Here is a 12,526-nt window from a genome sequence, read left to right on the forward strand (position 1 = left end):
GCCTTATCCTAAGTCATTGATCATTAACATGATTTACCACGAGAAGGAGTACTGATCGTATCGTTCAAATTAATAAAAACCTATATATATATATATGATGCTGATGTGTTCTCCATAAAAATTCTTCTAGCTAACGTAGTTTTATATTATCAGCTGCAGTTGTATAATATTATTTGGGGTACTTTAGAGTTGGTCTAGATCAACGAGCAACTGCAACCAAATAATAATAATTAAGATTTGCAATTAGGTAACAAGTAGCAACGATCAAGAATAGGAACATTTGAATATAGTATAGCTATTTCTAAGGCAAAACATTGGTCCTAGTCGGATTGTACTAACCAACGATATCGATAAAGCTAATTAACTAATCCCGGATTACTAGTTTAATGGCCACCAGTTGAAGAGAATATGCCAGACCCTAAACCTATAAGTTCAATGTGAATGTGCTTGATTCGGGCTAAAGATGTTCGCAAATCAACTTAACAACAATATAATTGCCTTTCACTCATAATTCTTGCACCAATCCGCTTATGGATGCCCATATGCAATGCCTCCTCTTTTATAAAAAAAATTTCCAGCGTTTTTTCCTAAACCCAAAAGCATTCTTTAATCAATTTTCTTGTGTTTTATATTCGCTGATTAGTGTGAGATTTGCATATCATCTCCAACAAAACTCTATACTTACAATTATTATAAACAAGCTTCCCAGTCACAATCGCATAGCTAGATTTAGCCTTTCCTTTTTCATAAACTACAATAAGAAAGCAATTGGGTGCATCAAGAAGCCGAATCAGCTTTCAGCTCTCGGGATATAATATGTGCGATCGAAAAGCAAGACAAGGAAAGGCATATACCCAGTAATCCCAGTTCTGATTGACACTAGACTGACTTTGTCAATAGTCTGTAGCAGTATATCAAATACCCCTCATGGATGAAAGCCACGAGTTGTTTTCGATGTCACAATGGTTTAAAGATGTTAGAAGTGTCAATAAGTAAACAACAATGGAAAAAAAACAGAGGTCTGGAAAAAGTGAAATTTCAAAAAATAGCAAGGAGTTTTAACTCAAATAAGGTGAAACATGAAATGAGGGGTAAGTCGTTAATTTTTGAAAAACGGAGGTTCACGAGGTCAGTATAAGAGTAATTTTTATAGCTTTACAAAATACAGCACGCGTGGGTAGCTCAAGCTTGAGTAAAATGATGAAGGCCAAGAGTTTTTGATGTCACAATGGCTGAAAAAATGTTAGGAGGTGTAAGCACACAAGAATGAAAAAAAACATAAATCTAGAAAAAATGAAATTCAGAAAAACTCGTGTGCTATATAGCTAGAGATTTTGGCTGAAATCGGGTGAAACTTAAAGGGAGGGGTAATATATTTTAGAAAACTGAGGTTCCCGAGGTCTGTATGAGAATAATTGAAGACAACACAAGCTTGAAAGTTCGTTAAATACCTCTAAAAATAACAGTTTTGATTGCTTTAGATAACACGGCACACATATGTTATTTTAGATCGATTGTGAGTAAAATGATGAATATGATTCTTAGGTGACACCACCCGTGTCATGTTATGGGCTATCTCTAGCCAGCCCAGAGCGGTGCATAACAGACTTGAGACCCAAATGTTAAACATAATATGCTCTCTTACTGTAAAGAAAAATATAGATAACACCAAAATCAGAAGGTCCACAATCCTCACCAAAACTCAATCCATGGCTGCCTCATACTCTCTCTGCAACTTCCTCTCCTTCCTCACACCCACAAAACCCCCATCCCAGACCAAACCCCCACCTCCCCATCTCCATCTCTCCCAAACCCAGAAGCCCAGAGACGCTTTCGTCCCTCTAGTTGCCCAGCCTGGTCCCTCTTTCTCTTCTTCTTCTTCTTCGGAATTGGAGTCTGTCATCAACCCCTCTCTGGCTTATGCCAACACTCTCTTCTTTAAGTCGGCTTACAATGTCCAAGTCATCGTCGATGAGGGCGAGTCCGAGGAGCGGCTGCTCAACCGGTTCCGGCGAGAGGTGATGCGAGCTGGCGTCATCCAGGAAGTGAAGAGGAGGAGGTACTTTGAGAACACTCAGGATGAGAAGAAGCGCAGGACTCGCGATGCTGCTAAACGCAACAAAAGAAGGTTGGACTCTTAAGTCTGTCGCAACTAATATTATTGCTTGCATAATGGAACCGAAAGGTTGTCTATGAATCAAATAAGTTTTTCACATTTATACAATATAATTGATTGCGAATGACAGAGTTGTAATGTGGATGACTTGATTTGGTTAGTTTGTTAGTTGACTGTTGTTGAATAAGCTTGTGTCTGTTATGATCAGGCGAACATTTTCGAGGCCTCCCCTTATGCAGAACAGGCAGGGGCAGGATGTCCCTGTACCGAAGAAGAGTGATGACGACGAAGATAACTGGGATCTACCTGAGGGAGACATACCCTATTGACCACTTTATACCTTTTGTTGGTACATCTGTCACATTGATTTAGAGAGGCTTTTGGTTCATGTAAGTGGCACAAGTTGATTCAGTTACTCTTCAATTCACTCAGTGCATACTGCATTTTATGAGTTTCTAATGTTGCTTCAAAATGAGCGTACTTTGTGCTAATGGCTCTGTGTTTATAGAGGAGAATTAATGTCCTATATTGAATGGCATGAAAGAAGTAGGGGACTAAGGGGACTGATAAAGGATGATTATGTTTTAGCAATATTGGATAGTCATTAGATGTTTTTCTTTGCCTTCTCGACTGCTTTTTAGTCCTGGGCACTAGTTAGTTGGAACTCATAGGAGGTAAGGTATTTGAAGAAACAAGATTTACAGTTCTAAGCAGGGCCATTAAGATCACAAAGGAGAGGAGAGAGGATTTGTCTTTAGATTAGGTCCTTGAAATATTCAATATATCATCTTAATGTTTCAATAGCAAAGATTTTGAAGATACAGAGTAACACCAGCTAGCTATTTTGCCTCTTTTTCTTCAACCATATACCAATGTGTAATGTGAATCAGTTAGATTAGAGGAGCAGCTAAAGTTCACCAACTTTGGATAAAAACATGAAAAAGTAGAAGGTTTAATTCAAAACGACCTTGTCACTGCTTCCATGAGATGGTGTGTGAACCACTTTGGAAACTTAAAAGTTATTTCCAATGTTTGGATGCTGCTGTTACTATTTTACTGAAGATCAGCAAGAAAGCCCTGTATATATGAACCCAGGCAAAGTATCAGTAGTGACATGAACTTAAGGGTGGAATGCTGGATATAAGTCTGTTCAGAAATCTTTGTCAGCCAGCTTAGGAATCTGTAAAACAAGCAAACTTCTTACTGATGCATACGTTTGGGGTTGGTCGTGAAGAAATCCCCGCAAACTGTTGTTCATTTGCATAATCATTTTGCTTACAATTCCGTTTCCTTGAGGAGTTGAGGTCAGTGTTCGATGGACGCAGCCTATGGTTCGTTTAGACATATCAATCTTATGAAACTATTACTTAACGGCCGCTGCCAATTCGGATTTTGTGATTTAAGAACGACCAAGTTAACTCGTTGGGTCTCTTGACTCTACCCCCTGCAATTGGGCTCTGCCAATTGATGAAGAAAAAACTAGATAGGAGGATAAAGATACAGAGGCTACTTTTTTGCCCATCTCAATTTCATATCTCTCGTGGAGATCCATACATTTATTGTGCCATATTTTGAGCAATAAAATGTATTTTATAGAAATATCAAGTCCTCCAATTGGAAAAATATTTCTTCTTACAAAAACGAAAGAGATCGTCTGCTTGAATCTCGTCGAATATAAACTTACCTTTAATTGCTCATGATTCATTTCGTAATGAATGGAAATTCCAAAAACAAATCCTACCCTTTAATTGCTAGCTAGAAATCAGACCCATATATTTTTCTATATAAACCCCAACCCTAATCGATAGCGTCTAGCGATTCCTTCGAGTCCGGTTCAGTTCAAGTGTTAGGGTTTCTGGAAAGAGTTGCATCTCCCGTTTGTCTAAATCATGGCGGCCCAGGATGAGACAAAGCCAAAGATCCCCGGTCATGAGATAGTTAGTACTATTTTCCATGTCAATTCATTTCAATATCTCATTCTTTTTAACCATAGAATTAAAACTGTTCGTAGTATATCTCTGTGAATAACTTTAATCATGGTTTTGCAGACTTGTCAATTGAAGTTGGATACTAATGCCAAGGGATGGCACAAGACCATCTCCAAAGTTTTGAAAACTATCGAGGGTGAGTTTATACCTATATACAAATTGAATCTATGTAGCGTTTTAGTTGTAGCTAGCCCTAACTTATTTACTTTGAATGATCAATTACACATACAGGAGCATCTTACAGCATTGATATGCAAAATGGAAGCGTAACTGTTACTGGTATGATCGACCCGCAATCCCTCATGGCTCGATTAAGGAAATCTGGGAAGCATGCAGAGCTGATTAAGGTTGATTCAGGAGTCCTTCGTGAGGCGAGGATAAAAAAACAGAAGAAGCAGCAACAGAAGGAAGAAGAGGAAGAAGAATATTACAGGCAATTATGTTATGGGCGTGGTGGATATAACCCTTATGGCTATGCTAATGGTTATTATCCTCATCAGCAATATGGATATTATAACAGTGGAGCTGGATACCCTTATGGAACAACACCAGATTACTATCGCTCTCAGCATCAGCTCTACCCTAATTATTATCAGGAGCAGCCAGTTAGGGCAGCCGGAGCACCTTTGCCTGGTGTGACACATGCACCACGATTAGGGTTTCCACAGCCGCCACCGCCGATGGAGATTCACCCGTTTTACGATCCGGACACAAACTGCACAATAATGTGACCGTTCATCGAAATTGGGATGGTTGTTGTTAGCTTTTCAGTTGTTTTTGGTTAATCTTCTTCTCTTCTCCACTTGTTTATTGACCAAGGAGATGTTAAGAAGTTGTTGGTTGAATGATTTTTCTCCGCGTATTTTATGGAGCATCAATCTATAATAGTTTTGAGTGTGGGTGTGCCCCTTCACCCGGCCTTTTAAGTATCTATTCTGAAGCACAATGTAGAAATCTCAAGATTTCTTGTTTAAAGTTTGAACTGTAATAAACATTTTTATGCATTTCACTATTAGATCGATGGATTTTTCCTTAAAATTATATGATGTTCTTTGGCTGCCATATATTGTGCATCCCTCGTCTTCGATCAAATGAATGTATATTTTTGCCTAATTCGGACAGCAATATATTACTGTAGGAATTACGCTACAATCTGATCCGATGAAATACATATGCAGATATGCTTCAGGATCTGTCGTATGCTTTTCTTAGTTTTCTATGAGCAAATCCTTATGTATGATTTTACTGATCATTAAAAGATCCTCATTTGCTTCAAAAGAAAATTAAACGAATAATAAAATATATAGTTCTATTATCGATCTAAAACCATGCTGTCACACTTTCCTCCTGGCTGGAGTAAGCATTGTCGTCTCTCAGCCTCTTATCATACATATAGATACATATAGATATATACTTACTGAACCAAGTGGAAATTGATCTTTAGTAATCTACTGGAATTCAAATGTGCTTCAAGATTGATCTTCTAGTACGTGATGCATTAAGAAGGAAAACGAATTGGTTATCTGTGAAACATATATATACATATGTCCTTCGGGAAAGACTTGAAAATGCCTTTTTTATGATTGTTGGGGTTGGTGAAGGATGGTATTCTAATTAACTTGTGCACGCATGTTATCAACAAGGGGTTAAAATTAGTACTAAATTGACATTTTCTTTAATAATAATCTAGGATTTGATACTTGATGCGCTAGACATGACATAGATTTAGACATAAATATATTCCAGAAAGAGATGTAAACAAAGATCTGTTCTACCGGAAAGAGTTGCATGAGTTTAGACGGACACTATTTATTATTTAATATACATATCGAAAGAAAGATTTTACCCTAGTTCTTAGGATCGAGGGATATTAATCGGAAGGCTTTGGAGATTATACATATTTGAATTCAAATTAAACTTCTAAATTGAAAGATTTCCTTCAAAAGACGATATATGCGAATCATTTTTGTCATTGCTATCTTGTCGTACTAAAAAGTATTAATCAAGCGCGATCTTAATTAAGAAAAAATTATTGATCTCTTGAAGGTTTGCATGATTTCCTTTCCTTAATTTCCTTTCCTTTCCTTTCCTTAATTTCCTTTCGTTTCAATGTCACCGCAAGTCCGCAACTTGTGGTCTCAATGGTGCTCACGTTTTATATTAATCCAACAATAAAGTTTTAGTTTTCATGAGCCAATGATACTTGAAAAGGAAAATGAAAACCTTGTTCTCAGACCGAGATCCTTGGTTCGAGAATAAGATAGCGAAAAATGATGATACAGGAGCGGCCTACTTTATATCATAAAACTTTCCTTATGGCTTGAGAATCTGCCATGGAGAACTTTCCTTAATATTGTGATTCAGAATGTAATTGCTTGAGACCGACCTAGCTCCTTGTTTCATATATAAGTTAGCTAGTACGTACCTTAATCATATCGTTCTTTGTTTTCTATAAACCCTACAGCTTTGTGCACCAAGTGTACGTAGCTGCAGAGATACAGAGCAATGGGGGAGACCGATCATGGCTATACGGTTAGTTTCTACGTTAGACCAGACTTTTTTCATTAGATGTTGTTCATTTCTTACACTTTGCCGAAATTTCATGCTTAGGGTTTATGGTTTAGGGTGGTTTCATCTTTTGGACTCTATATCTATTTATCGTATTTTTTTAATTTCATTTCTCGTTTCTTTTTGCAGCGTTGTGAACTGAAATTGGATACCAGTTCCAAGGGATGGCATATGACCATGATCAAAGTCTTGAATAGTATCAAGGGTATTCATACCTTCATACAAAGACACAAATTTTAGCAATATTTATTATGATAATCTGATTTGATCAGCACTGAATTTACAATTTGTTCATGATAATCAGGAGTGAAATACTACATTGATGCACAAGCTGGAATCGCATATGTTGCTGGTACGATCCACCCAGACACCGTGCTGAGAAGGTTAGCAAAATCTGGAAAGCATGCAACGCTGCTTAAGGCTGATTCGGGAGGATATCGTCAGCAGGTTTTGAAGGACCAGAAAAGTACTAGTAGTACTAGCTATGGTTATGGTTATGGCCCTAACCAGTTGAAAACTAGTAGTAGCAGCTCTTATGATTATGGTTCTAACTATAACAATTATGGAGGGGATTCTTCTTATGGTCATCAACTTCTCAATAGGAGCTATGACCAAATAGAGAATCAGTCGGCTATGGTGAGCAACCGATACTATGATGCAGACACCCAATGCACCATTATGTGATCGGCGATGCGAAATTCAAATATCAGTGGCCGGAAATACCTCTATAGGCCCGGTGTTTTAGTTTCTATATATATATATTGTTTTTGTTGATCTTCTTTTTCTCCAAATATTTGCCAAGGAGATGTTAAGGAATTTTTGAGGCAATTCTCCGAGTATTTGTGGAGAGATGGGCCATTTTTGATGGATTTCTACATTTTTATTACTAGTGAGGGTTTGATAGTGACTTTGTCAAGTATAATAATTTTGAAGCTTTCGATTTGAACTCTAGTTTCATATATTGCTTGCATGGTTTTCACTATTACATGCTTAGTTCCTTTGCCCTTTGTATTATAACAATTTTTATAAGTAATTAAGATGAATCCTTGCAAAACCTAGTACTTTTGATCATGAAGTTTTCACAAGATAAAAGTTGTTCTCTTTTCCACAACTCATATATACACGATGAGGCAGAACAAGAGTAATTTCTTTTTGGCCAAATAAAACAGGGTATTTTGAAGTTCACTTTCCATCAAGTTCTCCTCATAACATGCATGGTTCCACAAACGTACTCTACAAAGGGGCCTCTACATATTACGTGGTACACTACAAAATACACTACAAAATACACTACAAAACACCTAGTTTCTCAGGCCAACAGTGTATATATGGAAATAAATGTACTTCATATTACTCATATATACTTTTCATTATTCTTGTGATCTGGTTAGAATTTTTCTTTGCGTCTGGAATGAGAAAGAAGAAATATGCCATAACTTTGCTTGTGCAATTAAAAATTAGCCCTAAAAGTTAATATTCTCAGTGCTCTTTTGCTTCCTGTGTATTTGAAGATTAAATATCTTGGAGAAGTTTTGCATTCTATATATAGTTCTGTCCGTATAGTTCCTGATCATATTCACACTAAAAGAGTCTGTTATCTTCTTCCGTTAATGGCAGGCCTTTTCTCTCGATGAACAATCCGACCTGCAACGTACTTGTCTGATTTTCAGGTACATGTTTATCATCGTTTTATTTCAACTTTAATTAACTGAAAATAACTCATGAAAAACTTCGAGAAAAATTTTAAGAACAGTATATGACAAATGATTCACTCCTAATTTTGGTGTTTGAAGTTTGAAAACAATCATAAAGGTACATGACATTAGAATCACGACACATTTTTAGTAACACCATTAACTCTATGTAATTTCTTAATTTTCAAATTGTGATTTCGGATTTTCTCCATTCTCCCTTTCTTTATATTTGTTTTACTCTTTTTCTATTTATAAACTTTTTTTTATAATTTTGTTAACTCAGACCATATATAATCTTAATGGCTTTATTATCTGCAAGTAGATCACTCTATTTCATTTTCTGTTTTAATTTTGGTCTTCCAGAAATTGTTGTTTTGTTACTAGTTCAACAATGAGAATTAGATCTTCTGTGCTCAAAAATGACTTTGCTGCTCCTCAAAAAAATTTATTAGTAGTTCAGCAATGAGAATTGGATCTTTTTGATTTCTCTCTCCTTAATAATTATTAATTTTAATAATTTATTACTGCTAAATTAGGGAGTGACGGATTTATCCTTAATGGAAAACACACAAATAATGGATCGGAAGATATAACGGCATGTACATATTTTTTATTGAGATTAGAAGTTCATGCACCTTTATGATTATTTTGAAATTTGAAACACCAAACTTAGAAGTGGTCCATTTGTCATGTACTGTTCTTAAAATTTTCTCAAAACTTTGAGATATCCAATATTGGTGTTCACAGCTGCTTTGATGCTCTAAATTATATGGACTATTTGTATGTTTTATCTACCAGCTTTACTTTTAGTTTGTACAAGAGATGTGAATACCCTATGTTCTATTTTCTTAGTTTCTGTCTCGTATTGTTTCTTATTCGAACTATGTAATTTTTTTGTTTTTAATTAAAATAAAATCCGGATGTGGGGCTGAGCCTCCCAACTAGGCTCGGTTCCAAACTACTTAAAAAAAAAAAAACACTCATGAAAAGTGTGTCTAATTTTCAGCATAATATTAGAAAAACTTCGATCAGATCCAATACAAAGGCATGGACGGTAGGAGTGATCTAGAAAAGGGTCAAGTCGATGAAAGCGGTTCAGTTGATCGAGGCTGGATCGAACGCGCCTTCAAATTCAATGTAGATCTTTCGAAGGCCGTATCACCTTTGCCTTCTACATGTTGCATCTTCAAAGTTCCCGAGGTGCTACGAAGACAAAAGGTAGATGCATTCCAACCTCACACAGTCTCAATCGGACCCTTCCACCGAGGTACTGATGATGCAAAATTCAAACTTGTGGAAAATGTGAAATTATGGTATCTAAAATGCCTTCTCCGGCGTATGACATCAATAACCTTGGATAGCTTGATCGAAAGAATGAAGGAACTTGAAAGAGAAGCCCGAGGTTGCTATTCAGACCCATGCAATCATCTTGACCAAAACGACTTCATACGGATGCTCATGCTCGATGGTTGTTTCTTGATAGAATTGTTTCGTAAGGCACCTGATGAAAGGAAACAAGATGTGGACGACCCCATTTTCAACGTGCCTTGTATGCTCCAGTATCTATACCATGATCTTCTGTTGCTAGAAAATCAGCTTCCTTGGTTTGTGCTCGAGTGTTTCTATAACCTAATCGAGAGCGATAACCATGTACCCCTCAGTACAGTGGTGATTAACTTCTTCAGAGATTCAGTGGCTGATCCTAGCATTTTCAGCTACCGCAAATCCGAATCTACAATTGAGATTCTTCACATTGTTGATCTAATTAGAACTTCCCTTGTTCAGGAACATATATACGACGAACCTGAAGACCCAATTAACATATCAGGGTTGCCAAACCACTTGCCACAGAGGATACCTAGTGCTGGTACTCTTTCAGAAGCAGGCGTTAAATTTAGAAAACCCAAAGTACTCGAAGCAGGTTCGCCAGGTTGCATACTGAACATAACGTTCAAAGATGGCGTTTTCACCATTCCTCCTCTGGTTATCGATGAGATGACAGATCCTTTGTTCAGGAACCTCATGGCCTACGAGCAGTGTTATCACAGTTGCACCCACAAGATAACATCCTACGCCGTTTTGATGGATAATCTCATCGATACGGCAAAGGACGTGGATCTTCTATGTGAGAAAGGGATAGTAGCCAACTGGTTGAGTTCTGAGTATGCTTCCAAGTTATTCAACGATCTATACAATGATACTACAGTCATCGACTTTGTCTACAAGGGACTCTGCCGACGCGTGCGGGAATATCTTCATGTACATAGGTGGAGAAACAAATTGAGACGTGATTATTTTGATACACCATGGTCGACCATCTCTTTCTTTGCAGCTTTTGTGCTCCTGATCCTCACCTTGCAGACAGTATACACAATCCAGCAATTCTATCATTCTCCTAATTAATGTTAACGGATGTCACCTATTATACCTGTTTCGTTTTATGATTTGGTTTGCCATTTTGCCTTGCATTTTCTTTTAAGCCTAAAAACTAACGCTTAGTTAGCCATTGGATATGTAATTTATTTAATTTGTTGTTGATACATTACTGTACCTAATTAAAGAGATTCTGAATACTATTTTTGTTGATGATCTCATTCTTGAAATTGTTTTCTTACGCCCAGTTATTTACTATTTTAGAGTGTTCTTTTTCCAAAGCTATTTAGTTATCATGGGTTAGAGATTGGAAGCATATATAGTTGGAAGTGGATTCTATACTTGTCCTTAACTTCATCTAGCCATTTGCCTTCCTTAGTACCTTGGCAATAACAAGCCATTGCGTGGAGCAAGTGCTTGTTACGCATTATACTCGAATGCAATTTTGTAGTTGGGCTGGAGGCCTAACAGAATTCGGAGACGGTCGCAATCAGGAGGAGTGCGGCAGTGAATGCTTATTACTCGGCTGCATTGATGGGGTTGGCCTACAAAGATAATAAGAGATGGCAAAGGAAGCCGCAACTGGTTGCTATCGTTCACTCAATCGGTAACTAAAACTTCTTCGGGAAAAGGACCATTTGCAAAAAATAGAATAATAATATTTTTTATTAGCCTATTTGAATACAAAGGTACTTATTTTAAGCCCAAATACACATATCTTTATTAAAATATAATAAAATTATATTTTTAAAGACTTTTTTACCCTTAACTTGTACTTAAAGAGAAAAAGTGAAAAAGATGGAGGAAAGACTTTGCCAGAAGCACACCGGGCTCCGGTGCCAGTCACCGGCGGCGGCATTCTGGTCGCCGGACTCCGAACTCCGGCCGCCGGAATCCGGTCACCGGTGACCGGAATTTTCCAACGGCCGGAAAATTGCCGGCATCCGGTGGCCGGAATTTTCAGGAAATCTCACTGGATTTTTTTAAACGCCATCGGAATTTACGTGATCTTAACCCAAGTACGAAAAAAAAGTTTACTACCCCTAGTAAACTTTTACTGGGGGTAGTAAACTCAAAATAAAGTTTCTCCATGACCAGTATACACCTTAAAACAGTGAAAAATCAACTTAGATGCAGAAAAATAAAATTTACTACCCCTAGTAAACTTCTGTTGGGGGTAGTAAACTTGCAATGCAGTTTTCCTATGACCATTATATACCTTAAAGGAGAGAAAAAATCAACATATATGCAAAAAATAAAGTTTACCACCCCTAGTAAACATCTTACTGGGGGTAGTAATCTTGCAAAATAATATCTCCAAGGCTATAAGTACACATTAAAACGGAGAAAAATCAACTTAGATGCAAAAAAATAAAATTTACTACCCCTAGTAAACTTTTACTGGGGGTAGTAAACTTGCAAAACAATATTTTCAAGACCATAATACACACTAAAACAGAGGAAGAACAATTTAGATTCGAAAAACTAAAGTTTACTACCCCCAGTAAACTTTTATTGGGGGTAGTAAACTTGCAAAACAATATTTTCAAGGCCATAATACAAACTAGAATAGAGGAAGAACAACTTAGATGCAAAAAATAAAGTTTACTACCTCCATTAAACTTTTACTGGGAGTAGTAAACTTGCAATCTATTATCTCTAGAGAAAAATCAACACACAAGCAAATAATAGAAAATTACTACCCCTAGTAATTTTTATATTTTGGGTGCAGAACACAAAAATAAGATGCCATGAAATATTACTATCGTCAGTAAGAATCTTAATTA

The 12,526-nt window shown here is 36.9% G+C and overlaps 1 protein-coding gene across 1 annotated transcript; it reads left to right on the forward strand.

The window, feature by feature from the left end:
- Nucleotides 1-1,701: 1,701 nt before the first annotated feature.
- LOC101292725 lies at nt 1,702-2,946 on the forward strand. Its single transcript, XM_004303934.1, has 2 exons — nt 1,702-2,128; nt 2,325-2,946. Exons 1-2 carry the CDS (start codon nt 1,710-1,712, stop codon nt 2,443-2,445), a joined length of 540 nt encoding a protein of 179 aa, XP_004303982.1. The 5' UTR covers nt 1,702-1,709; the 3' UTR covers nt 2,446-2,946.
- The last annotated feature ends 9,580 nt before the right edge of the window (nt 2,947-12,526 follow it).

The sequence above is a fragment of the Fragaria vesca genome, linkage group LG6, assembly GCF_000184155.1.
Source record: "Fragaria vesca subsp. vesca linkage group LG6, FraVesHawaii_1.0, whole genome shotgun sequence".
NCBI lineage: Eukaryota > Viridiplantae > Streptophyta > Magnoliopsida > Rosales > Rosaceae > Fragaria > Fragaria vesca.